The 25209-nt window shown below is 42.9% G+C and overlaps 6 protein-coding genes, 1 non-coding gene and 1 pseudogene across 8 annotated transcripts in view; 3 read left to right on the top strand and 5 right to left on the bottom strand.

The window, feature by feature from the left end:
* Positions 1-2357: 2357 nt before the first annotated feature.
* Positions 2358-3060, top strand: LOC120809516 (histone H1). The gene has a single exon (XM_040163362.2). It carries the CDS (start codon positions 2414-2416, stop codon positions 3044-3046), a length of 633 nt encoding a protein of 210 aa, XP_040019296.2. The 5' UTR covers positions 2358-2413; the 3' UTR covers positions 3047-3060.
* A 1605-nt stretch (positions 3061-4665) lies between these two features.
* LOC144390810 (histone H2B 1/2-like) lies at positions 4666-5090 on the bottom strand. Its single transcript, XM_078097267.1, has one exon. The coding sequence runs from the start codon at positions 5054-5056 to the stop codon at positions 4685-4687; it is 372 nt and encodes a 123-aa protein (XP_077953393.1). The 5' UTR covers positions 5057-5090; the 3' UTR covers positions 4666-4684.
* Positions 5091-7929: 2839 nt separating this feature from the next.
* LOC120809514 (histone H4) lies at positions 7930-12535 on the top strand. Its single transcript, XM_078097269.1, has one exon. The coding sequence runs from the start codon at positions 7930-7932 to the stop codon at positions 8239-8241; it is 312 nt and encodes a 103-aa protein (XP_077953395.1). The 3' UTR covers positions 8242-12535.
* LOC120809507 (histone H1 pseudogene) lies at positions 8821-9456 on the bottom strand (annotated as a pseudogene). Its single transcript, XR_013454628.1, has one exon. The product of XR_013454628.1 is annotated as a histone H1 pseudogene (transcript).
* On the bottom strand, positions 9986-13543 carry LOC144390812 (histone H2B 1.2-like). The gene has a single exon (XM_078097268.1). It carries the CDS (start codon positions 13507-13509, stop codon positions 13132-13134), a length of 378 nt encoding a protein of 125 aa, XP_077953394.1. The 5' UTR covers positions 13510-13543; the 3' UTR covers positions 9986-13131.
* Positions 13544-14379: 836 nt separating this feature from the next.
* On the bottom strand, positions 14380-14806 carry LOC120809509 (histone H2A). The gene has a single exon (XM_040163356.2). The coding sequence runs from the start codon at positions 14778-14780 to the stop codon at positions 14397-14399; it is 384 nt and encodes a 127-aa protein (XP_040019290.1). The 5' UTR covers positions 14781-14806; the 3' UTR covers positions 14380-14396.
* A 6163-nt stretch (positions 14807-20969) lies between these two features.
* trnap-agg (transfer RNA proline (anticodon AGG)) lies at positions 20970-21041 on the bottom strand. The gene has a single exon. It is a non-coding gene; the product is annotated as a tRNA-Pro (tRNA).
* A 1921-nt stretch (positions 21042-22962) lies between these two features.
* The window catches only part of LOC144391346 (N-lysine methyltransferase setd6-like), a 3506-nt gene continuing 1259 nt past the window's right edge, over positions 22963-25209 (top strand). The window contains 5 exon segments of the mRNA XM_078097965.1: positions 22963-23123; positions 24419-24499; positions 24633-24777; positions 24852-24993; positions 25128-25203. Of these exon segments, the coding sequence (XP_077954091.1) occupies positions 23097-23123; positions 24419-24499; positions 24633-24777; positions 24852-24993; positions 25128-25203 (471 nt within the window). The 5' untranslated portion in view covers positions 22963-23096.

The following is a 25209-nucleotide window of genomic DNA, read 5'->3' on the forward strand; positions in this document are numbered from 1 at the left end:
ATCTTATGATGTAGTGTGATGAACTGTGATCATTCGCGATGTGTTGCAATGAAAGTTTACTAGTTATAAGATGAAGACAAACTATGCATTCTTTGTTACATTCACTCATTGAGGAATGAAGCCAAATGTATCTACATTGAATGCATTGGAATGTGAGGGACAGATAGGACAGAAAGGTCTCAGGTTACAGCTGCAGCTTCACACCTCGATGTGAAGGGGACAGTCCATGAGGAGACACGTTTGAAGGAGACGCCAATGACATTCAGATGCACCCAAGAAGACACACCTCAGGAGATTTAAAAAGACCAAAGTGGGGAAAGGACTGTTACAATTCTCCTGCTGCCGCTTTGATAAGTCACTTTAGATTTACTTTAGACTTTTGATACATCGTTTCCGGCCGGGACGAGAACAAAGGAGCGAGGCCTCCTTCGAGGGCTTTGCCAACCCTTTAGCAATGGCCCAGTGGCGCGGGACATGTGTTGAGGAGAAGACCTCCAGCACCTGTGAGACTCGGATACGTGGGAGAAGAAGCACATCGGCCGTTTTGTCTGGAAACACTTGGGTCTGGTTTTTCAACCAACGTGCACGTCAATTTGAAACATTTACTTTGTTTCTCAATGTCTTTGCCTTTTATCACCTTCTCAGTTTTTATACCTTTCTCGTTTCCCTCTGAGTCTGTTCCTAACATGTTCAGTTATATTCTACTGAGGGAACCATTGCAGGGAAACCCAAATCGTTTGACCACTCGGGAAAAAACTCTAGAGATTGATCTCCATATTTCTGTCTCATCACATCCACAATAGGTCCCTGTGGAGGACTACTTTCTTTTTACTTTTACCCTGTACACACCTTTCAGGCATGATAAAATATACTTTTCAGTCCTTAAAATATAGTCGTCACTATAAGTATTGATTTTAAATAAAAATAATTTTAAGAATTGGTTAATAAATATAAGTCAAGGGCGCCAATATCTGTATTCAGTTCATTATTATTCCGAAATTCCTGTCTTCCTGTTTTGTCAAGCGTTCCAATTATGCAATTTCAGACCGTTAGTCTGAATACAATCGTTAATCCGCAAATTGCCCGTCTTCCTTTGTAAAAAGGTGGATGCTGATGAATCAGAGATACGCCACGAACTCAATTGTCATTCTAATTTCATATTATTGCTTCTGGATTGTTTTAGTGTTTTTTGCTCAGAACGGTACTCAATGCATTTATTATTATTATTTTATTTTTATTAAGAATACTTAACTCTTTAACAATAATAATAGTAATGATTAACTTAAATATCTTCACCTGAATATAACTTTGCATCTGTGCTGACATCATTCATCAGCTCTACACTAATAATGTCAATGAGTGTTGCCTAATTAAAGCTTCCCAAAATAAGCTGCATTGAGTTTGAGTGAGTTTGTTGATTATAAGTTGAGCTATGTATATTATACATCAATAACATGATTTATCAGGAAAACAACTAAGAGAGAAATTTCACCTTATTGTGTCTCGAGCAGACAGCTTGTATTTTTCTGCTGAAGTAGATGCATCAGGAGTTATTAAGTTGTTCATTGATCTAATCGTGTGTCATGTGCTTCGCTGTTCACAGTTGATCTACATACATAATAATGACAATATAATAATGACAGCACTAAAAATTCAAAAATGTTGTGCTGGCTTCTATTGTGCTGACTGATAGAATTCATCAGCACAATAGAAATAAGGATTTACAATAATATACCTATATGCATATAAAATGATTCATAAAAACTAACATTAGTGGGTCAGTATATTTGATAATTAAAAATTGTAACTACGTATAGTAAAAGGTACTATTAGCAGAAGAAATGTCCACAGTGAGCAGCTCTGATAGGAGGTCTGATTGAACTGTAACCACCATCAGTGTGTTTGCTGCTTCCACAAAAACTCCAGTTTATTAAATACTGATCAACATCTGATGGTCGTTTTACGTTGACACCCTGAACCAACATGTGGATAGTTTGGAAACCCACTTTTGATGGAGAATTGATGTGTTTTAAATACTTTTAAGAGAGAAATGAGTGGGAAAAGCCGCTGATCACTGCTGTCCACGGCGCTGAGTAGGTGATGTTTGGAGGCTCCTCAAACAAAACGCATCGATCATCAGAGCTCTACGTGACCTGAACACGAAGAGAAACTAGTCCGCTATCGGCTCCTCCACCTTCAGCCTCCAGCACCTGATGCACATTTAGTTTTTAGTCTTTAATCAGTGGAGAGAAAACACAAGTGACTCGACTTTCAGACTGCACGAGGAGCTCCGGGCTGGGTTGAGTCTCTACGGTTCTCATGGTGCGTTTAAGTGCAGTCCGCTGCTTTGAGCTCTTCATCAGTCTCACTCTCTCGAGTCCTCGACGACACAAACGCACAACAACGGGACAACATGGCAGAAGTAGCTCCAGCTCCAGCCGCCGCCGCGCCCAAAGCAGCCAAGAAGAAGGTGTCCAAGCCGAAGAAGGTCGGTCCCAGCGTCTCCGACCTCATCGTGAAAACTGTGGCCGCATCCAAGGAGCGGAGCGGCGTGTCTGCTGCCGCCGTCAAGAAGGCTCTGACCGCCGGAGGATACGATGTAGACAAGAACAAGGCCCGCGTCAAGACCGCCATCAAGAGCCTGGTGGCCAAGGGGACTCTGGTCCAGGTCAAGGGGATCGGGGCCTCCGGCTCCTTCAAGATGAGCAAGACCACCGCCGACAAACCGGCAAAGAAAGCCGCTCCTAAAGCCAAGAAGCCCGCGGCGAAGAAACCCGCAGCGGCCAAAAAGCCCAAAGCAGCGGCAGTGAAGAAAGTTGTAGCTGCTAAGAAGTCACCGAAGAAGGCCAAGAAACCCGCAGCGGCCAAGAAGGTGGCCAAGAGCCCCAAGAAGGTGACCAAGAGCCCCAAGAAGGTAGCAAAGAGCCCTAAAAAGGTGGCCAAGAGCCCAAAGAAGGTGGTGAAAAAGGCCCCTGCAGCCAAGAAAACTCCAGTGAAGAAGGTCGCTAAGCCCAAAGCCAAGAAAGCAGCACCCAAGAAGAAGTAAACTGATGTGACAAACACTAAAAGGCTCTTTTAAGAGCCACCCAATCCCTCCTTAAAGAGCTTTTCCTTCTCTTAAATTATTAACACAATAGTTTTTATGTTTACCTCTAATCAAAGATACACTGTTAACTGTTGTGGATTAACGCACTTCAGTTTAATCTGTGTTCTATTCTTTCTCCAACACGTTTACTTATCTGACAGACTCTCTATTTAAAGCACCCTCATTGTGATCATCCTGATGTTGTCCCACTATTCTCCCTCTTTCTGGCATGTTGCTGCTAGACTAACTGGCTCATTCTGGTTGATGTCTCCTAGTGTCTACAGACACACACGAGACCTTTGACCCACTGCTGGTGTCTCTACATTATCTTGCCCCAACTTTTGCAATCCGGTCAAAGAAGTGTTTCCATTTATATTCAACCTTGCCTTCCTGCCCTTTCTGAGCCCCCGTTAAATTAAACCTATTCACCTAGATTTATAGATTCCCTAGAACAGCGATTCCCAAAGTGTGGGGGGTGGCCCCCTGGTGGGCCGCGAGAGGTCATTTACAATAAATAAAAGTTTTTTAATTTTCAATGTTTGAAATTATATAAATTAAATAAATACATATTTATGATGCGGCACATTAGTTATGTGAAACATTAGTTGATGAAGCACAAACAACTTAAACGGACAGATTAATAAAACATTAAGGCTCTCGCTCGAAACGGCTGCTCTTGTCCCCCTGTCGTTGTTCAACAATGCGGCGCCCTCTTGTGGTATTAAAGTAAATATACAGCATTTTCCGCACTCCAAGGCGCACTTAAAAGCCTTTAATTTTCTTCTCTAATCATTGTTTTGATCCGAGTTGTGATTAAAGGTTTGGGTGGGCCGCCAAAGATTTTCAGATTTCAGATTGGGCTGCGGCATTCTTGAGTTTGGGAATAGCTGCCCTAGAAATAACATGTTGGACGATATACACATTTTTCCTCAATACACAATAGTGACTATTATGGTGTTATTTTGGTCGTCCTGTTAGCAAACAAACCATGGATGCATATCAGGCAACAAGGCGGTTTCATCTTTAAATTGATAACCATGACCTTGTACATTTCAATTAAACATAATGATGTAATTATGACCATTATAAATAATTTAAGCAAATACTGTTCCATTTTAAAAATGAACTCATCAGGAAAGTGTGTAGACAAAGTGTGTAGCTATATCAACATGGAGCAGATAAGGCACAAATAGTTTCAAATTCCCTCAATTGTGTGGAGGAAACAAGGTTGCACATGAAAAAAAAAAATGAAAAAAGCAAAAATAACTTTGAATCTACTATTTATTCACATCTTTTGACTATTAAGTCACGGCCCACAAAAGAGTCTTATCTAAACCTAGATTACCATCGATCAGTATTTAATGAATGAATGCTGCAAAAACAATTTGACTGTTGATCTTGGTAGTATATACTGGTTAATATAAAGACGTCAGATGTTGGATTTGAGTCCACCACATATATGCACAATTTATTTATCACAAAAAAATGAATGTCTTAATAGCCTTTAAGAAAGATTTGAAATACAAGCATAAGGAAATGGTCTTTAGAAGAGGTGGGTGGCTCTTAAAAGAGCCTTTGTGTTGGTGGTCTACATCAGGTTTACTTGGAGCTGGTGTACTTGGTCACGGCCTTGGTCCCCTCAGACACGGCGTGCTTGGCCAGCTCGCCGGGCAGCAGCAGGCGCACAGCGGTCTGGATCTCCCTGGAGGTGATGGTGGAGCGCTTGTTGTAGTGAGCCAGGCGAGAGGCCTCACCGGCGATGCGCTCAAAGATGTCGCTCACGAACGAGTTCATGATGCCCATGGCCTTGGAGGAGATGCCGGTGTCGGGGTGCACCTGCTTCATCACCTTGTACACGTAGATGGCGTAGCTCTCCTTCCTGGTCTTCCTCTTCTTCTTGCCGCTCTTGCTGACGGCCTTGGAGACGGCTTTCTTGGAGCCCTTCTTGGGCGCTTTCACAACCTCAGGCATGATTCGAGACTTCTCTGTAAACTGAGAATGTCGCAATTTCAACAGCACGGTGTTCATATATGAACTAGATGCAAAGTACACTGTGCTGTTGCTCGAGCGTGATTGGTTGCCTTCTGTGTGATACTGCGCATGCGTAACACAACCCGCCTCTAAGCAGATTTCTCTATTGAGACCAAATCACTTTAGTGCTCTTAACACGAGATTATATTTATTGTTTCAAAAGACAAGAGTTTCACATTGAGAATCATGTTGTAAGAATCATTGTGTGCACTGAAATCATCTAATGAAGGTCACACAAACCATTCACAATCACATGGCACCCTGTTGATAATTACATATACACACACTTCAACACAAGGACATGACACACACCTTTTTCCATCCAGAATAGACAAATACATGTCTATTAGTCAAAAATAAATATTAAAGGGCACCTTAACGGGACTTGTAGGCATTCGGCACACTGAGCCACAGAAGTGAAACACGTACGGTTTGTATTCTTATGGCTAGTCTCACTTTGTGATGTGACTTTAGAAGTAGGATGAGCACAATTATCCTGATGACTGACATCTAGTCTTTCAAATTAACGTTTGAGCGCGGATTAGTTTGTGAGGGATCAAGGTGGCCCGAAATCAACCATCGGGTTAATTTGGCTGATAGGACATTTGATAGACTGGAATCAGTTGGAAAGAATTGACAAATATCCGCTGTATTTTTACATTGATCACACTGGGATTTACTGAAATAGCAAAACATCAAAAAAGGACAACGGGAAGATGGATTGTAGGCACTGAGCCAGGGTTAAAAACACTGCAGCAGCATCCATCAATAATTTAGTCTATAACCAAATACTGATCTAACAGTTATCTTGTCAGTTGATCCCAAATTGGTTAATCACCAATTAAGTATTTTATACAACACGAGAGGAGCGGGTCTTTGCCTTCGCTCGGGCCTTTCCACCGGTTTTGCCTCTGCCGCTCATTGTTAGACTGTTTCAGGGAAGGAAGTGTCTGTGAACGCGTCAAACCCTCCTTTATATGTCCACGGAGCTGCTGATCCGCAAGCTGCCCTTCCAGCGTCTGGTGAGAGAGATCGCTCGGGACTTGTATGGCTCTGCAGGAGTCCAGCGAGGCTTACCTTGTGGGCCTGTTCGAGGACACCAACCTGTGCGCCAGCCACGCCAAGAGGGTCACCATCATGCCCAAAGACATCCAGCTGGCCCGTCGCATCCGCGGGGAACGAGCTTAAACCCCCTGATTCTCAACAACGGCTCTTTTAAGAGCCACCTCACTCTCTGTAAAGAACTTATTCCTTAACGCGACCACCTACATAAACTCATGATTTTTAGAAACGTTGTCAATCCAGAGTTTTCTGAATAATCAGTCTTTAATCATGTAGATGTTTATAATGTATGTCCTCAGCGTCAAAGTGCCCCAGCTAACAGGCATAATCCCAACCATTCTTTCACTGCTGTCATAAGGACCGTACGGTGTGTGTGAATGATATTGATATTACTTGGACATATGAAGAATTTCATACCATGATACATATATTTGAATCATTTCTGTTGGAGGAATTTAACGTATTTTACAGTCTGTCCATCCTGGCATCCTCTGCCGTTCTCCATAAGTTTATTTTCCCCTTTTTTTTTTTTTTTCTTCCTATCAAAAGTTTTCCATGTTTCTGTGAGGGTTTTGAGACGGGATGTCACGAGTGTGCAGACTGTAAAGGCCTCTGAGGAAAATTTGCCATTTTGGGCTACAGATAATGAAATTGATTGTATTCTTGGCATTATCTGACACCGCCAAGACAAGAAGTGTGGCAAAATATCGCGGGCAAGTTAACTTTCAACATACGCATCAATTCAAACCGATCAGCCCCGTTTGACAGCGAGGTCATCATACTCAGACAGCACGTTCTCCTCTGAGGACGTGAAGTCCTCGATAATCTGTGCCTTTGATCGGTTGATTGGTGATCTGTCCCCGCTGGCAGCCAGCTGTCTGGCCGATAACGGCACGCTGACCTCGTACCGTGCAGGTAAACTCACACACGTCTGTTGTAGTTGAGTGTCTGGTGGTTGCCTCTCGCTGATGGTGTCGCCGGTTGCTAGGTAACGTCACCATGTTGCTGGCGATGGGCCGTGGCGACGGCGTGGGTCAGTTCAACAGGCTGAAGTTGCCTCGTTGCGTGGTTGCTTTGGGGAAGGGTTGAGATCTTCTGGTGTGGAAGAGTTGGCGGGAGATGCAACAGGAGCAACCCTGAGGCACACACCTGAGGACTCCTCTACTAAGGATCTTCACTCACTTCAGAAAAAATGAGGAAAGATCATTTTTTATGTTGGCCGATCGATAGAGCACGTTTGTACACTCAGCTTGTTCTCTTTCTACAATATTTAAATATTGGGAGTATGAACTGATATCGGTTACTCAGGTAATTAAAGGTAACATTAAAAAATGTTTTAAATTCATGCAAAGAGGCATCTTTAATTTGATTTCTGCTAGAAATAAAGGTCTCAGATGCTGTTTAACATTGTAGTCTCAGCTGATCCATATGCTGAGTAAATGCAGTGATCTAAAACATGGACCAGCAGTAGCCTCACTCAGAAATTAAGGATTTAACTTTTTGCTAAATATTACAAAGGGGTCTGTCTTTAGAAATCCCTCCATAGATTCATCAAAGGCTGAATTCAAAGGACATTTCGAAAGTCCAACAACGAGCAGGAGACATTCATTGAATAGTGGTGTAGTTCAGCAGGGGGCGCGAGGGAACCAACTTCAAGCAGCGCCCGTGTCTCCTATCACGTCCTCCGACTGGGTTTAAATATCTGTGAACTGACCCTACTCGCTCATCTTGTTTCAAACTTATCTGACAACATGAGCGGAAGAGGAAAGGGAGGAAAAGGACTCGGCAAAGGAGGCGCCAAGCGTCACCGTAAAGTCCTCCGTGATAACATCCAGGGCATCACCAAGCCCGCCATCCGCCGTCTGGCTCGCCGCGGCGGAGTGAAGCGCATCTCCGGCCTGATCTACGAGGAGACCCGCGGTGTGCTGAAGGTCTTCCTGGAGAACGTGATCCGCGACGCCGTCACCTACACCGAGCACGCCAAGAGGAAGACTGTGACCGCCATGGATGTGGTCTATGCCCTGAAGAGACAGGGACGCACCCTGTACGGCTTCGGAGGATAAACACAGACTTCTGTTACCAACACACAAACGGTCCTTTTAAGGGCCACGCACTCCCTCTCCGAAGAGTTGATTTCCTGTTGATTATCAAAATTTAGTATACGTTCTATGACAACTGTAACCATCTGGAAAAATTTTAATCAATTGCAATCTATGCAATGTCTAGATGTAATTTTACATGATGGGTACTCTTTCTCCACTTTTCTTTGCTGTTCAAGTAGCCCATGTGTCTGCTAATTTAGTTCTCTCCATTATATAGTGCTGAACATGTACTTCAATACAGTGCTGAACATTTACTTTCTTCAGACTGTACCTCGACTAAAGACTAAGACTAAAAATTGTAGCACTTGTATTTGTATTTGTAATTGTACTTGTAACGTCACTCATCTATAGCAAATTGTAAATTGGCTTGTTTGAGGAAATGTAATTGATACTTTTGCATTATGTGAGTGAATTTCCTAGCCATTGTATGATTCATTTAAATTCTGGAAATCACACCTATAGTCTCAACAGCTGAATAATGAAGGAAAAGCTCTTTGAGGAAGGATTGGGTGGCTCTTAAAAGAGCCTTTTATAGAGGTGTTGGTTCTTCAGACTGATATCAGTTTACTTCTTCTTGGGTGCTGCTTTCTTGGCTTTGGGCTTAGCGACCTTCTTCACTGGAGTTTTCTTGGCTGCAGGGGCCTTTTTCACCACCTTCTTGGGGCTCTTGGCCACCTTTTTGGGGCTCTTTGCTACCTTCTTGGGGCTCTTGGCCACCTTCTTGGCCGCTGCGGGTTTCTTGGCCTTCTTCGGTGACTTCTTAGCGGCTACAACTTTCTTCACTGCCGCTGCTTTGGGCTTTTTGGCCGCTGCGGGTTTCTTCGTCGCGGGCTTCTTGGCTTTAGGAGCGGCTTTCTTTGCCGGTTGGTCGGCGGTGGTCTTGCTCATCTTGAAGGAGCCGGAGGCCCCGATCCCCTTGACCTGGACCAGAGTCCCCTTGGCCACCAGGCTCTTGATGGCGGTCTTGACGCGGGCCTTGTTCTTGTCCACATCGTATCCTCCGGCTGTCAGAGCCTTCTTGACGGCGGCAGCAGACACGCCGCTCCGCTCCTTGGATGCGGCCACAGTTTTCACGATGAGGTCAGAGACGCTGGGACCGACCTTTTTCGGCTTGGACACCTTCTTCTTGGCTGCTTTGGGCGCGGCGGCGGCTGGAGCTGGAGCTACTTCTGCCATGTTGTCCCGTTGTTGTGCGTTTGTGTCGTCGAGGACTCGAGAGAGTGAGACTGATGAAGAGCTCAAAGCAGCGGACTGGACTTAAACGCACCATGAGAACCGTAGAGACTCAACCCAGCCCGGCGTTCCTCGTGCAGCCTGAAAGTCGAGTCACTTGTGTTTTCTCTCCACTGATTAAAGACTAAAAACTAAATGTGCATCATGTGCTGGAGGCTGAAGGTGGAGGAGCCGATAGCGGACTAGTTTCTCTTCATGTTCAGGTCACGTAGAGCTCTGATGATCGATGCGTTTTGTTTGAGGAGCCTCCAAACCTCACCTACTCAGCGCCGTGGACAGCAGTGATCAGCGGCTTTTCCCACTCCATTCTCTCTTTAAAGTATTTAAATTGCATCACATCACCATCAAAAGTCGTTTTCCAACTGCTCCACATGTTTATTCAGGATTGCAATGTAAAAATAACCATCAGATGTTGATCAGTTTTTAATAAACTAGAGTTATACTGCGAACAGTAAACACACTGAAGACGGTGGTGGCTTATGGTGCAGTTTAATCAGACCTCCAATGAGAGCTGCTCACTGTGGACATGTCTTCTGTTATTTTATACATCAATGTGTAATCCTCAATTACACTTTTATGCTCCCATAGCACTGTTACTATAACACATACGTTATTTCTGTTGTGCTGATGAATCCTATTAGCAAACCTAACCATCATTGCCATTACTAACATTCATAAAAAAAAGTATTTCTATGCATAACAATCAAAAGGTTTGACTAATTCATAGAGATTTTAAACAGATTTAACATGTTTTATGTTTAACACTTATGAAATTGCACACAGTTAAAATCGCAAACTATGCAAATCTGGGGATGGGCACAACAAAAGCTCATACTGGTACCTGTTATTGACTATATGAGTTTTAAGCACGGTTTTCCAAGTCCAACTCATCTCTTTTCTTGCTTTGCTGGACCTCAGCATTTGACACCATTGATCATTCCGTCCTGTTGCAGAGACTAGAATTGATAGATTGATATTACTGCTCTCAGCTGTTTTAAATTCTATTTATTGGATCGATCCCAGTTTGTGCTCGTAAACGGTGAATCCACGATGACCACCAATGTTGGTCACGGTTCCACAAGGTTCTGGGCCTGGACCCTGTATATGCTTCCTTTGGGCGATGTTATCAAAAAACACTGCATAAACTTCCATTGTTATGCAGACCGACCAGCTTGTTAGACTTCAATAATGTCTTAGAAACATCAAAGTGAACAGAAGTTATCTTGATAGGCCAAGAGCGCCTTCCAAGCCGGCTGTCACGTGATACAGTTTTTATGGATGGAAAGTCTCTGGTGTCCAGCAGCCTGTCTCAAAGTGATGCAGAAAAATTAGTTCATGCGTTTGTTACTTTTAGACTGGATTACTGTAATTCTTTGTTGTGGGGCTGCTCTTGTAAATCTCTTAACCCTCCTGTTGTCCTCATTTCCTGTATCCTCGGGGTCAAAATGACCGTTTTCACTAAACCCCCCATAGAAGTAGCTTAATTGAATTTTAAACACCAAATTTTTATCTTGCTTGACGAAACAACTTGTCATTCATCGCAAAATGTGCTACCTGAGTTTTCCCTCTTCACTTTATCTGTATAGACGTTTTGTTTGGCATGCCTGCCGTGTTGGTCATATGCTGCTGAGGACCATGTTATTTTGCCAATTTTTTGAAAGGAAAGTCTCTCTTTCAGCTTCAGGGTTTTCTTCTTCTGCTTCTGAAGATGATTCATCATGCTCTGGGTTGTATTCCTCCCCATCTTCTTCTGATATATCTTCCTCTTCTGAATCAGAGTTGTCTTGCTGGACAAAAATCAGCTCTAGAGCCTCTTCAACATTCTAACGCGCACTCATGGCTTCAGCAAAGAGAATTCGGGGTCCTGTCACCTGCAGCGCTTTTATAACCTCTGGAAATCCACAGAAAAAGAGCTCTGCAGTCTGCGAGAACGCCACCTATCATGTGTTGTTCACGTCTGCTACTGTCTTGTTCAGATTTACTATTAAATTATCTGAGACTGTTTAAAGGCACAGCAGTCCGCGAGAAGACCACCCGATTTGTCTTGGTTACTTCTGCTGCTGATTGAAAACATTGTAACATTCTGCAAATAACTGTGTGACTTTGATTTCAACTTTATTTGACTCATGGGTCATTTTGACCCGAAGACCACCTTTGTACCTTTTTTTGTACAGCTTACATGGAAATGTGAATAAAAGAAACATTTCACTTTTTCTACATTTGGGGCCAATCTAGGAAAAGTCATAAAATTTCAAGTTAGAAAAATATCATTTAGGGGATTTTCTTTTGTTTTTTAACACAGACTTTCAGTCCGGGGGGCAGATTCGGTCAGCTCATTTAGGATAAAGCATAAAACTTTCCTCTTTGATTTTCCTTATAGTTAGTCACTAATTCAGCTTATTTCCCGGATATTTTTTTTTGGTGCTTTCTTGCAGGTCTCCGTAAATCGTAGTTCTGTCTGGACTCTGGTCCTGACTCCTGCGTGGCCCTGTTGACACCAACCGCCTCTAACAATATTGATATCCCCATTTATTTTGCTGTAAACATTAATGTAACATTTATTTGTTCCTTCAATGGAGTATTTGGGCTTTCTCGCAACACAGGTTTCCATGGGTCATGGTTATATCTGGCCTCCTACCGTGGCCCTGCTGACACCTGCGGCTGCCATTATTAATATTACCGTCATCATAAACCAACATTACCCTCTCCTAAAGTCTTTGTGCTTTCCCTCCCCACAGGCTTCTGACTGTTGTCCCTGCAGCGGTCCTGCCATACACCTTGCTCACTAATCGCAATTATTTGAATCATTTTGGTTATAGGAATTGAACGTCTTCTACTTCGTTTATTCTGTACAAATGTACACTCTCCCAATGTGAGGGTTTTGGGACAGGATGTCGCATGTGCACGGACTGTAAATCCAGTCTAACCCTCTCGGAGCGCCACTTTTTGTCCATATTTTTTATTCTTTAGAAGTGGGTGCCTCTTAAAATAGCCTTTGTATGGAATGCCGTTTTAGTCAAAATTAAATATATGAATAAATACGTAAATACATGAAATATGCATTTGAAATACATCATGAAATAAATAAATTAGGTAATAAATACATACAAATTAAATACATTTAATCATTTCATGGTACTTATATTTCATAATGCCACTTTTCATTTCCAGAGTCTTTTATTTCATAATGTATTCATAAATAAAAGTACCATGAAACAATTAAATGTATTTAATTTTTATGTATTTACCTAATTTATTTATGTATGTATTTATTGCCTCATTTATTTCATGATGTATTTCAAATGCATATTTCATGCATTTACGTATTTATTCATTTATTTAATTTTTTAATTTTGACTAAAACGGCATTCCATACCTTTCTAGATTCTCTAGAAATAATTTGGACAATATACGCATTTTTCCTCTATATATAAATGGAAACCTCACCTTAAGCATCGATGAAACCGAGGATGAATATCCCAAGTTTTTATGATTCAAAGATCTAGAACCATTATAACTGCAGTGACAGTTGTATTCAATTAAACACTGGAGGAAACAGTCTTTAGAAGAGGTGGGTGGCTCTTAAAAGAGCCTTTGTGTTGGCGGTCTACTTCAGGTTTACTTGGAGCTGGTGTACTTGGTCACGGCCTTGGTTCCCTCAGACACGGCGTGCTTGGCCAGCTCGCCGGGCAGCAGCAGGCGCACAGCGGTCTGGATCTCCCTGGAGGTGATGGTGGAGCGCTTGTTGTAGTGAGCCAGGCGAGAGGCCTCACCGGCGATGCGCTCAAAGATGTCGCTCACGAACGAGTTCATGATGCCCATGGCCTTGGAGGAGATGCCGGTGTCGGGGTGGACCTGCTTCATCACCTTGTACACGTAGATGGCGTAGCTCTCCTTCCTGGACTTTCTCCTTTTCTTGCCGCTCTTGGTGACGGCCTTGGACACGGCTTTCTTGGAGCCCTTCTTGGGCGCTTTGACGGTGGGCGGATCAGGCATGATTCTTGGTCTTGCTTTTCGGCTGTCAATCTGAACGATGGCGAAGGGCGGTATTCTTATACTCATCTGATGCAAATATCACTGTGCTGGCTCTAGCACTGGATTGGCTGTCTTCTCATGCAAATAGCACTGTGCTGGCTCTAGCACTGGATTGGCTGTCTTCTCATGCAAATAGCACTGTGCTGGCTCTAGCACTGGATTGGTTATCTTCTCATGCAAATAGCACTGTCCTGGCTCTAGCACTGGATTGGTTATCTTCTGGTATTGAACTGAGCATGCGTAAATATGGCTACTGTGCCTGAGAGCAGAGTCAAAAGCGAATACTGATCGAAAAAGTCCAAACACAAGATAACACCGTGCACGTTTAAAAACGTACATATTGCACAATACATGTCAAATTTGTACAGAATATGTCCTGCTAGTATTCATTTTAGTATTTGGTATCTACATTGGAAACAGACATGTAGAGTGATTTACTGACCTGCAAAACTGGAAGAGCCCGCACAGACGTGTGTGTACAGAAAGGATCAAACTCATGACAGACGGCAGCATTCATAAATATGACAGCCTGGGGAAAGAATAGCTCAACCAGAAAAGTATTTTTTTTATGTTTTTGTTTATATATAGAGGCGCATATTTTATGTGTATATTCATTGTATTTGATGGTTGATTTTTTAATCGACATCTGAAATGTATGGAGATATTCATGTTGAGAAATGCATGTGGTGGTTATTAAAATTATTGATTGAAAATAGAAGAAAAAAAGTGAATAGAAATTGTCTTATCATTGACAACATTAGGGGATATTGTACCATAGGATCACAGCTCTTTTCGTGTGGGTGGGTGGCTCTTAAAAGAGCCTTTGTGGTAGATGGAGGTCTCCGGCTTTACTTCTTGGCGGGCTTCTCGGTCTTCTTGGGCAGCAGCACCGCCTGGATGTTGGGCAGCACGCCGCCCTGAGCGATGGTCACTCCGCCCAGCAGCTTGTTGAGCTCCTCGTCGTTGCGGACAGCCAGCTGCAGGTGACGCGGGATGATGCGGGTCTTCTTGTTGTCGCGGGCGGCGTTTCCAGCCAGCTCCAGGATCTCAGCGGTCAGGTACTCCAGCACTGCCGCCAGGTAGACGGGGGCTCCTGCGCCGACACGCTGCGCATAGTTCCCTTTGCGCAGATGTCTGTGGACGCGACCGACTGGGAACTGGAGTCCAGCACGAGAGGAGCGGGTCTTTGCCTTCGCTCGGGCCTTTCCACCGGTTTTGCCTCTGCCGCTCATTGTTAGACTGTTTCAGGGAAGGAAGTGTCTGTGAACGCGTCAAAGCCTCCTTTATATGTCCCCGGAGCGGGCGGGACGGTTCCTGACGCGCGCACCAACCAGAGAAGAGGCTCCAGGCGCGAGAGCAGAGGGCGGGACCTCTGATATTTGGCGGACAGTTTGAAATCATTTTCCACCAATGAGCAGCGGAGACTCGCTCGTAGAGGCGCGGCTGAGCTCCAGGAGGAGTCCTCCACCAATCAGGGGCCGGAGGTCTGAATCAGCGTCACCGCTCGGATCATTTTACCGACTCGGTTCTTTGAATCTCGTTCAGTAAAATGAACGAATCTTTCTTCGATTCATTCGTTTATTTTTTTTTTGGGGGGGGGGTTGTAAGATAAATTCCTGCATTAAAATAATGTATCATGACAGTCTGGATGATTTGACGTGATCATTTATTTTCACACTATCATTCAATTATCACGGCATAACTATTACGCTGAACTCTAAGTAAAGTACAAAAAAGTTAAAATAACGAAATCTGTAATTATTAATTATTACTTATTTAGTCTTACTAAACCTCAAGAAAGTGAACGAGGTAAACAAATCCTTTCTGTTTCCTCTTCTGACTGCAGGTCACGTGAAAAATGATCCTAAGATCCGAATCGAAGACGAATCATTGATCAACTCGCCAAGTAGATCAATGATTTCTTCATCGTTCATAACAATAGAGGTTTTCCTAAAGGGAAAACCGGTAAATCTATACATCATAACACAAACGAGGTCTGTTAGAACCGAACGTGATAATTCACGTTGGTAGTACACCGCTCATAGAGACAGCTCACCTTTTACAAAAAGAACGTCAGTGTAAAAGCTGGATGGTCGTCCAAAGAAGAAAAAAAGAAGATATACGATGGAATTGAGCTCCAAAAATGGTCTTTAAACCAATACGGTTGGATGGTATTTTCGTTTGAAAAGAACGACGGCGATGGCAACCTGCTGGCGCAGAGAAAGAATGCTGACTGCTCATCGCTACCAGTGCTGCTGAGCCTATGCAGGTCACGTGAAGTACTCCGCTCGTACCGCCGGACCCGGGTCACGTTGATCTCACTGACGATGAGCTCGCTCTGGTTACCAGTGACGGCCAGAACCTTGCAATAAAAGGTCCGCCAATAAACATACAAACTGGGATAAAATCACCGCTGCCCCCCGGTCCAAAGCCGGCCTCCATGCGGTGCTCGCATGTCGGAACCTTTGGGTTCGTGCACTCAGTGGACTTTCCGGGATGGGTCATTGTCAACACGAAACGCCCGTTATGTAGTGTGATGGCCAGGATATAGCCCCGTCCCGTCCACACAACGCTGACCTCTCCGGGGCATAGCCGGTCCCCTGTGTTGAAAATGGGCAGCGGCGGTACTGATCCATTTACGTTGCAAAAAAGCTTTGTTATAAAGCGGTGAAGTCCACAGTCTGGTAGCGAGGTTGTTATTATGTGTTGTATGTAAGTGTTCGCTTGATGCTAGCGTGGATGGACGGGGACGTTAGCCTGATGCTAGCGTGGATGGATGGGATCATAAGCCTGATGCTAACTTGGATGGACGGGGACGTTAGCCCGATGCTAGCGTGGATCAGTGCTGAGCCTATGCAGGTCACGAGAAAAATGATCTAAAGATCTGTATCCGGCAGATGAACGAATCGTCCACCTCCCGACCGTGTCTTCGGGTCAATGTTTCGTTCATCTGCCAACCGAGCCTTCGGGTCAATGATTTGTTCATCGTTCATTTTTCACGTGACCTGCATGGGCTCAGCACTGGTACCACTTGGTTGGCAGAAGGATAATTTTCCACGTGACCTGCATTCAACGACTCGTTTCTGTTTCCTTGGCTGAGCCTATGCAAGTCCCGATGCGTGGCCACGAGAAAATGAACAAATCTTGTTTTGAGAGGACTCGTTACTTTCGAGTCCTTTTAAGGATTCGTTCAAAATGAACGAGTCGTTCACGAACGACACATCACTACTTCTCGAGACGAGTCGGTCATGGCCTCGAACCAAGCAGACCGGCCGTAAGTCCGCCGGAGGCAAAAGCCCCCAGGAAGCAGCTGGCCACCAAGGCCGCCCGTAAGAGTGCCCCGGCCTCTTACCCCCCCCCCGTCCCCCCGCCCTGGCGTGAAGAAGCCTCACAACAACAACAACGGCTCTTTTAAGAGCCACCCCACTACCTCTGAAGAACTTATTTCTCAACACTGCCTTCTACATATTTCACAATACATATTTCTTAATTTGTAAATCGAAAAAAAATATCCAATACCAAATAGTTCTGCATCAGACAAGAAGTATCCGCTTGGTCATTCCCATTTCCCAAGTTCTCAATTCCTATTTACTTCCAATTTGAATCATTATGGTCCACAAAATACTGCGGTCAACTTAGCCGACGCTTGAATTTTAGTGCACGTATATGCTGACCTTTACGGTATTTAACAAGTAACCCGAAAAAAGGCTATTTAAATCGCAAATTGCAGACAATGATCAAACTATGTGTGTACAGGACTACTGGTGTACAAGAAAAGTAATATTTGGATTTCTCACCATTTCTCCATATTTGAGCTGCAATAAAAACAGATTTCCCAATAGTTCCAGGCCAAGACCAATGTACCTGTGTTAAGGACCTCTCTGACTACTACCATGCTGAATTTGAAATCATTTTACTGCACAGTTTTGGAGATTTCTTTAAAGTATAAGCCCTTTTTGTTATATTTTGATTTTGTAATATTTAAGATCTAAAATGTGTGTTTGTATATCAGCGTCTGACCCAGAATCAAACCAAACCAGCCAAAAAAACACCCGGTCCGGGGGATGCGCTCACAAACTGGGTAATTAATTATTTTACTGTGGTCATTGTCTGGTCTTTATTCAACTGTTTTCATTTATAATATTGTGTGTTGATTACTCAACCATCATTAAATAAAGGTGCTTCATTTTTTCTCTTTTTTTAGATCCAGTGTGACAGCTGTTTGCACTGGTTCCCCAGCCGATGCCTCCAAATACACTACAAAAGTCTTAAAAATGCAGTTAATATGGAATTGTTGTCTTGGTTTGTAATAATTTTGGTATTTCACGTTTTTTTGTGAACATGTTTGATGTTTATGATTTCATATATTCAAAGTTCTAAAAACCTTCAAGTCATCCAAAAAATGTTAGGATTCCATCCGTCCATCCATCTCAAACCGCTTATCCGGCGTCGGGTCGCGGGGGCAACAGCTCCAGCAGGGGACCCCAAGCTTCCCTATTCCAGATCACACCTACCAGCTCTGGCTGGGGGATCCCAAGGCGTTCCCAGGCCAGTGCAGAGATATAATCTCTCCACCTAGTCCTGGGTCTTCCCCCGGGGGCCTCTTCCCAGCTGGCCGTGCCTGGAACACCTCCCTAGGGAGGCGCCCAGGGGGCATCCTCACCAGATGCCCAAACCACCTCAACTGGCTCCTTTCGACGCAAAGGAGCAGCGGCTCTACTCCGAGCTCCTCACGAATAGCCGAGCTTCTCACCCTATCTCTAAGGGAGACGCCAGCCACTGCGAAACACTCCAGTGAGAGTTGGAGGTCACAGACAGAAGATGCCATCAGGACCACATCATCTGCAAAAAGCAGCGATGAAATCGCCCCCCGACTGGCACTGTCCCAGACTTCCACGCAATGTTGAAGAGGCGTGTTATCAAAGACAGCCCCCAACACCCATTGCTTTTAGCATCTCTGGACGGATCTCATCAATCCTCGGGGCTTTGCCACTGCAGAGTTGTTTGACTACCTCAGTGACCTCCACCAGGCAAATTGACGATGTAGACCCCCCCCCCAAATAGACCCCCCATATTAGGATTCACGTTTGTTAACCAACTAAAAGGTCATTTTATTTTTTTACTAAGATCAAAGATGTCCATGAATGTATAAATGTTAGACGAAGGTTTATTTTCGAGAATCTTTAACTTGTAAATACAAAATATTCACTAAATTTATTGTCATGAAAGTGTCGTACGGATAAATGTACGCTTCTGTCTGGAATTATTGATAAATCTGTTTTTATTGCATTTCAAACTTTGAGAAATTCAAATGCATGGTAGTAGTCAGAGAGGTCCTTAACACAGGTCCATTGGTCCTGCCTTGGAACTATTGATAAATTCCTTTAAATGGCAGTTCAAACTTTGAGAAATTGTGTTTTTGAACTTAGAAATAGGGCTTTTACTTTGCAGAAATCTCCAAATCTGTACAGTAAAAATGTTTCAAATTCAGCATGGTATTAGTCAGAGAGGTCCTTAACACAGGTACATATGTATTGCCTTGGAACTATTGATGAATCTGTTTTTATTGCATTTCAAAAATGGAGATATGGTATTTTTGAATGTGCAATTATAGGGCATTTACTTTGGAGAAATCTTCAAATCTGTACAGTAAAAATGTTTGATATTCATCATGGTAGTAGTCAGAGAGGTCCTTAACACGAGTACACTGGTCCTGGCCTGGAATTATTGAGATTTATGTTTTTATTGCTTTTCAAATATGGAGATATGGTCTTTTTTAACATGCAGTTATAGGGCTTTTACTTTGAAGAAATCTCCAAATCTTTACAGTAAAATATTTCACTTTTCTTACAATAGTAGTCAGATATGTCCTTAACACATGTATGTTAGTCTTTGACTGGAATTATTGAGAAAAGTATTTTTATTGCAGTTCAAACGTGAGAAATGTTCCTTTTGAACTTGAAATATAGGATAATTATGTAACTTTGTACAGTGAAAGTATTAATTTTTTTGTACAGTAGTAGTCAGAATGGTCCTGAACACACATACTCCAGTCATTGTCCAGAATATTTGATTAAACCGCTTTTATTCCGGTTACTTTTCGCGTTACTTGTTCAATACCGTAAAGATCAGCATACACGTGCACTAAAATCCAAGTGTCGGCTGAGTTGATCGCAGTCTCAAACTGAGGAGGCCTCTCGCCTGGCTCACTACAACAAGCGCTCCACCATCACCTCCAGGGAGATCCAGACCGCCGTGCATGTGCATGTGTATGTGTGTATATGTATGTATATGTATACATATACATATACATACATATATATATATATATATATATATACATATAAAGTTCAGCAGAAACACAAACTAAAGCTGCTCCTCTTCATCTTTAGAAGAGCGGCTGATGTTCTATGTATGACAAAGTGAGCCTTTGAATAATGAAAAAATATTTCTCCCTAACTAATCTTGTCATTTTTTAAGTGCTCTTACGGATACAATTATTAAGAATATTGGTTTCAGTTAAGAATTGGTTGAATACCATTGTCAATAAACCTACCTGGGTCAAATCTCAAACACAGGTCTAATAATTAGGCCACATTGTGGCACATAGACAGTGATCGAGGCACAACAATAGTTGTCTGAAGGTTCAGCTCAAGTCTAGAAGGCCCTACAGATGAATCAGAATCAGTTCTTTAGGATATGCGCGGTAAAATTTTGGTCACTCCCGACAAAATCTCACTGAAAGTTTTTTTTTTTAAGTTTGCAGCTCTATGAGTTTCCATAATTAGTTGCTGCTCAGCCGGTGAAAAATATGCCGTGCGCGTCTTCTCCATTTCATTAGTAAATCTGTGATCGATACCGTGGTCTATTTAAGAAACCCGTGGGACGCGCAGTTATTCCAGCTGTGTACATCTGGATTGATTTCGCTCCACCTTCTCATCCTGGCTCTGCAAACGTGCAACCGATTAGGCCACGATGCGCCAAACACAGTAAGTCAAGCTGCACTTTTTCCACTTATCCTGGATTTCTTTATTCTACTTTAGTGCCGTACCCCCTGGTCTTTAGAGGGACATGCTGGCTGATGCCAAAAAAAGTCATCAAGATTCAATGGATGTCAAGGTTTCCCTCCATTTCACATCGGTGTGTAACCTGTGATTAACATTATTTTAAGGTTTTTATGTCGTAGGAATTCAATGTGTTGTAAATCTTTTACGTTGTTCATTTTGTACACATGACATTCATTGAGGTCCGTCCCAGCAGAGGGATCCTCTACTGTTCACCCTGAGGTTTCTTTGTTGTTCTTATTTTTTGGGGGGGGGTTCGTGTGCCAATTTGAGTGTTTTCTGGACAGAGGATGTCGCATGTGCAAATTTGTAATTTGCGATTTTGGGCTACACAAAATAAGATGAATTGAAAAGTAAGGGCTCGTCCGGGATTTGAACCCGGGACCTCTCGCACCCTAAGCGAGAATCATACCCCTAGACCAACGAGCCTTGAGGAGCCCTTCTAGTGTATCCTACAACAACTCAACTTTTGGTGTGTCGATGTGGCATTTTGCAGAAAGTTATGTCAAAGAGCTCCACCTGCTGGTCAATGTTTAATTTACCATTCAGCACTTGTGCTTCTCGGGAACGTCTGATCCTTCACGGTGCATCCGAGGTTATTATCTGTAAAATGTGACGCGTAGCTCATATGTGTGAGGCGGCCTCACTCAAACACACTTTAAGTCGCAAAATCACATATTTTTTATTTTTTTGGTGTTATTTGTCTCGCTCTTTCCATTGTTTTCTATCGGCCTGTGTGCTCAAACAATAGCTAAACAAAACTTTCTTTTCTTCCAAAGTAGAATTTGTTCAATTGTATGTCAAGTTTGGTGGGTTTTATTTAATTAAATTATTTTTTTTCTATGACCTCAATCGAGGTGGTCAGTGGGCCGTGTGGTAACTGCTGCAGCTGCAACATTTTTTACATTTTATATTTTATATGTATTCAACAAGACTATAATCTGTATTTTAGATTAGTTCTGGTATTAGGCTCTTGATTTTTTCGCCCGGATTATGGTCACTTGGATTTGTATGTTTCATCTCCATTGACATGAAAATTTAAACAATTCATCATGTCACTGAAGATGCTCAGTTAGTTTTAAATGCCCCTTTTTTGTTTGTGCAGCAAATATGTCTATGTGAAGCAAACTCACTGCATGACAGCCTTTTTATATTGAAATGTACTATCTAATAATTTTATAACGCTTGAGAGCTACTAAAGTTGTTATATACTATTAAAATGACAGAGGAACCGAGTGGCTTTAGGCTGTGGTTTGGAAATTAGGTGTATAATTAGATTATAAACCATATTGTGCATGTTGTTAGCTAAGAGTAGGCTTACTGTAATCACTGACAGTGTGGTAGTAAATACACTTGACTTTGTGGGTAAACATGCACACAGTCAAGTGTTGGGTTGTCATGTTGGACGTTGAAAGCAGATTTGACTGTTCAACGTGAGTCCTAGTTAACATTTCAAAGACTTACCTCATCATACTTTGAGAACACATTTCTTTTTCACGAATTATTAGAATAATAATAATAATAATACATTATTAGAATACTTTTGATGACACGTGGATTGTGACCTTGATTGCTTGATTGCTACCTTGATTCTCCAATTTAATGTCAGGAAAAACTACTTGTGAAACATATTATTTAATTAGTGTCGCATATTTTTCTTTATATTAATTATAATAAATACATTTAGACATGTTTACATGTATTTAGCTTCCTTATAACTATCTTTGTATGTATCCTCTGCAGTTGCATGTTACATTGAATGTTTGTATTTTACCCTTTCTCATTGACAATTTTTGAAATTATAAATGTGGGCACTTTAAATAAAACCTGATGTAGTAGTACAAAAGTAATTCAATACCGGGCCTGTTCTAATGTCATTTGTTTTGATGTAACATCACAATTCCGCGCTAAATGTATCATCTTCTTTGTTTCTGTCAGTCACAACCAGAGTTTGCGCTTTTGTGTCCCCTTTTTCTCTTTGCACAACGTCCGCCTTGGTTTCGGTCTATATTTTCTATGATCTTTGGTTTCTCCTGCGGCGTGTTAGTTAAAATGTCTCGATTTCGCCGGTTATTAATGGGAAAATATATTCTTGGTTGGGCTTTTTTATGCTTCCGGGTCTCCGGTCGTAGCCGCGTGTTTACCATCTCATCCTGATAAAAATTGGGTAATTTCGCCCCGGGGAGAGACTTACAGAACGCCTTCACCAAGGAGTCAAACTGCGGGAGAGCCCTTAGGCACCAGACTATTTGGACTTAAAGCCCTTATAGACTTTTACAAGAACTTTCCTCGAGTTCTACGAGCGTGAGCGTTGCGAGTCGGTTCCTAAACACGGTAAAAGCCACGTGTCGCGTAGACGCTGTTGTCCTGCGAGTCAACGCTTAGGTCAAATTAAACCCCCTTTCCCCGTCGCGGTCCGCACGCTCGGACCGGCTCTTCGTTGAACCTCCCCGCGGAGACCCGACGCCCCGCCACGCTAACCGGATGGCTTCCCACGCGAAACGACCCAAGGTTACGATTTTAATAACAATAACAAACAAAAAACATTCGGTACAGCGGGTCCGTGTTACGGTTCACACTGAACTCACTGCACGTCAGTGAGGCTCACGCGCCTTTGCTCCTGTGCTAAGCTAAGCTAAGCTAAGCTACGTGGTGAGAAGTTGGAGACAGGCTGACGGAGCTCAAGTTACCAGCCAAGAGTCTGCACCGCTGTTATCGATGTCTGATTGTTATCGATGTCTGTTTGTTATCGATGTCTGTTTGTTATCGATGTCTGATTGTTATCGATGTTTGTTTGTTATCGATGTCTGATTGTTATCGATGTCGGATTGTTATCGATGTCTGATTGTTATCGATGTCTGTTTGTTATCGATGTCTGTTTGTTATCGATGTCTGATTGTTATCGATGTTTGTTTGTTATCGATGTTTGTTTGTTATCGATGTTTGTTTGTCATCGATGTTTGTTTGTTATTGATGTTTGTTTGTTATCGATGTTTGTTTGTTATCGATGTCTGTTTGTTATCGATGTCTGTTTGTTATCGATGTTTGTTTGTTATCGATGTTTGTTTGTTATCGATGTCTGATTGTTGTCGATGTCTGATTGTTGTCGATGTCTGATTGTTGTCGATGTCTGTTTGTTGTCGATGTCTGTTTGTTATCGATGTCTGTTTGTTATCGATGTCTGTTTGTTATCGATGTCTGTTTGTTATCGATGTCTGTTTGTTATCGATGTCTGTTTGTTATCGATGTCTGTTTGTGGTCGATGTCTGTTTGTTGTCGATGTCTGATTGTTATCGATGTTTGTTTGTTATCGATGTTTGTTTGTTAACAATGTCTTATTGTTGTCGGTGTCTGATTGTTATCGATGTTTGTTTGTTAACAATGTCTTACTGTTATCGATGTCTGTCATCGATGTTTGTTTGTTATCGATGTCTGATTGTCATCGATGTTTGTTTGTTATCGATGTCTGATTGTCATCGATGTTTGTTTGTTATCGATGTTTGTTTGTTAACAATGTCTTATTGTTGTCGGTGTCTGATTGTTATCGATGTTTGTTTGTTAACAATGTCTTACTGTTATCGATGTCTGTCATCGATGTTTGTTTGTTATCGATGTCTGATTGTCATCGATGTTTGTTTGTTATCGATGTCTGATTGTCATCGATGTTTGTTTGTTATCGATGTCTGATTGTCATCGATGTTTGTTTGTTATCGATGTCTGATTGTCATCGATGTTTGTTTGTTATCGATTTCTGATTGTTATCGATGTCTGATTGTTTGTTATCGATGTCTGATTGCTATCGACAGATCGGTGACGGTCCAGAGATGAATCCGCTGCCGGACTTCCTGCAGTGGTGCAAAACAGTCGGCTTGGTTCTCTGCGACAAGGTGTGAATATGAATCAACAAATGAACATGTTTATTTGGTTGTTCCTGCCGTGTGTGAGTATTTGTCAAACGCCTTTTTGAGGAAGACGCCCCCGGTTTCTCCTCTTCTTCATAACCTCACCGTCCCCCTGTAGGTGCGCGTGAGCAAAGAGGGAACCGTGGCAGAGTTTGGGATGCTGGCCACGGACAACATTGAGGAGGGAGAGGTTTTATTCACCGTCCCCAGATCGGCGCTCCTCCACCAGGACACCACCGAGGTCTCCGTCCTGCTGGAGAAAGGTGAAGGAAGAGTCCTTCGCTGGAGTCGCTGGAAGTTCTTGTGTTGACCCGTTTTCTCCCGATTCCCTCCACAGAGAGGTCCTCCCTGCAGAGCCCGTCCGGCTGGGTCCCCCTGCTGCTGGCTCTGCTCTACGAATACACGTCCCCGCAGTCCCGTTGGAGACCCTACCTCTCTCTGTGGACAGACTTCAAAACACTGGACCACCCCATGTTCTGGCAAGGACCATATTTCATCCTGGATCAGTTAAAAGCCGGGCCAACCTCAGGACCACTCCTTCCCCCGAATGTCCTGTTGATGACGTGTGGCTTTCTGGCTTCCTTTTGTAGTCATTTGTGGTTCATTCGTTCAGGTCTAAGGAGGAGAGAGACCGACTGTTGAGGGCAACGGGTGTTCCGGAGGCTGTGGACGCCGACCTGGCTAACATTCAGAGG

The sequence above is a fragment of the Gasterosteus aculeatus genome, chromosome Y (assembly GCF_964276395.1).
Source record: "Gasterosteus aculeatus chromosome Y, fGasAcu3.hap1.1, whole genome shotgun sequence".
NCBI lineage: Eukaryota > Metazoa > Chordata > Actinopteri > Perciformes > Gasterosteidae > Gasterosteus > Gasterosteus aculeatus.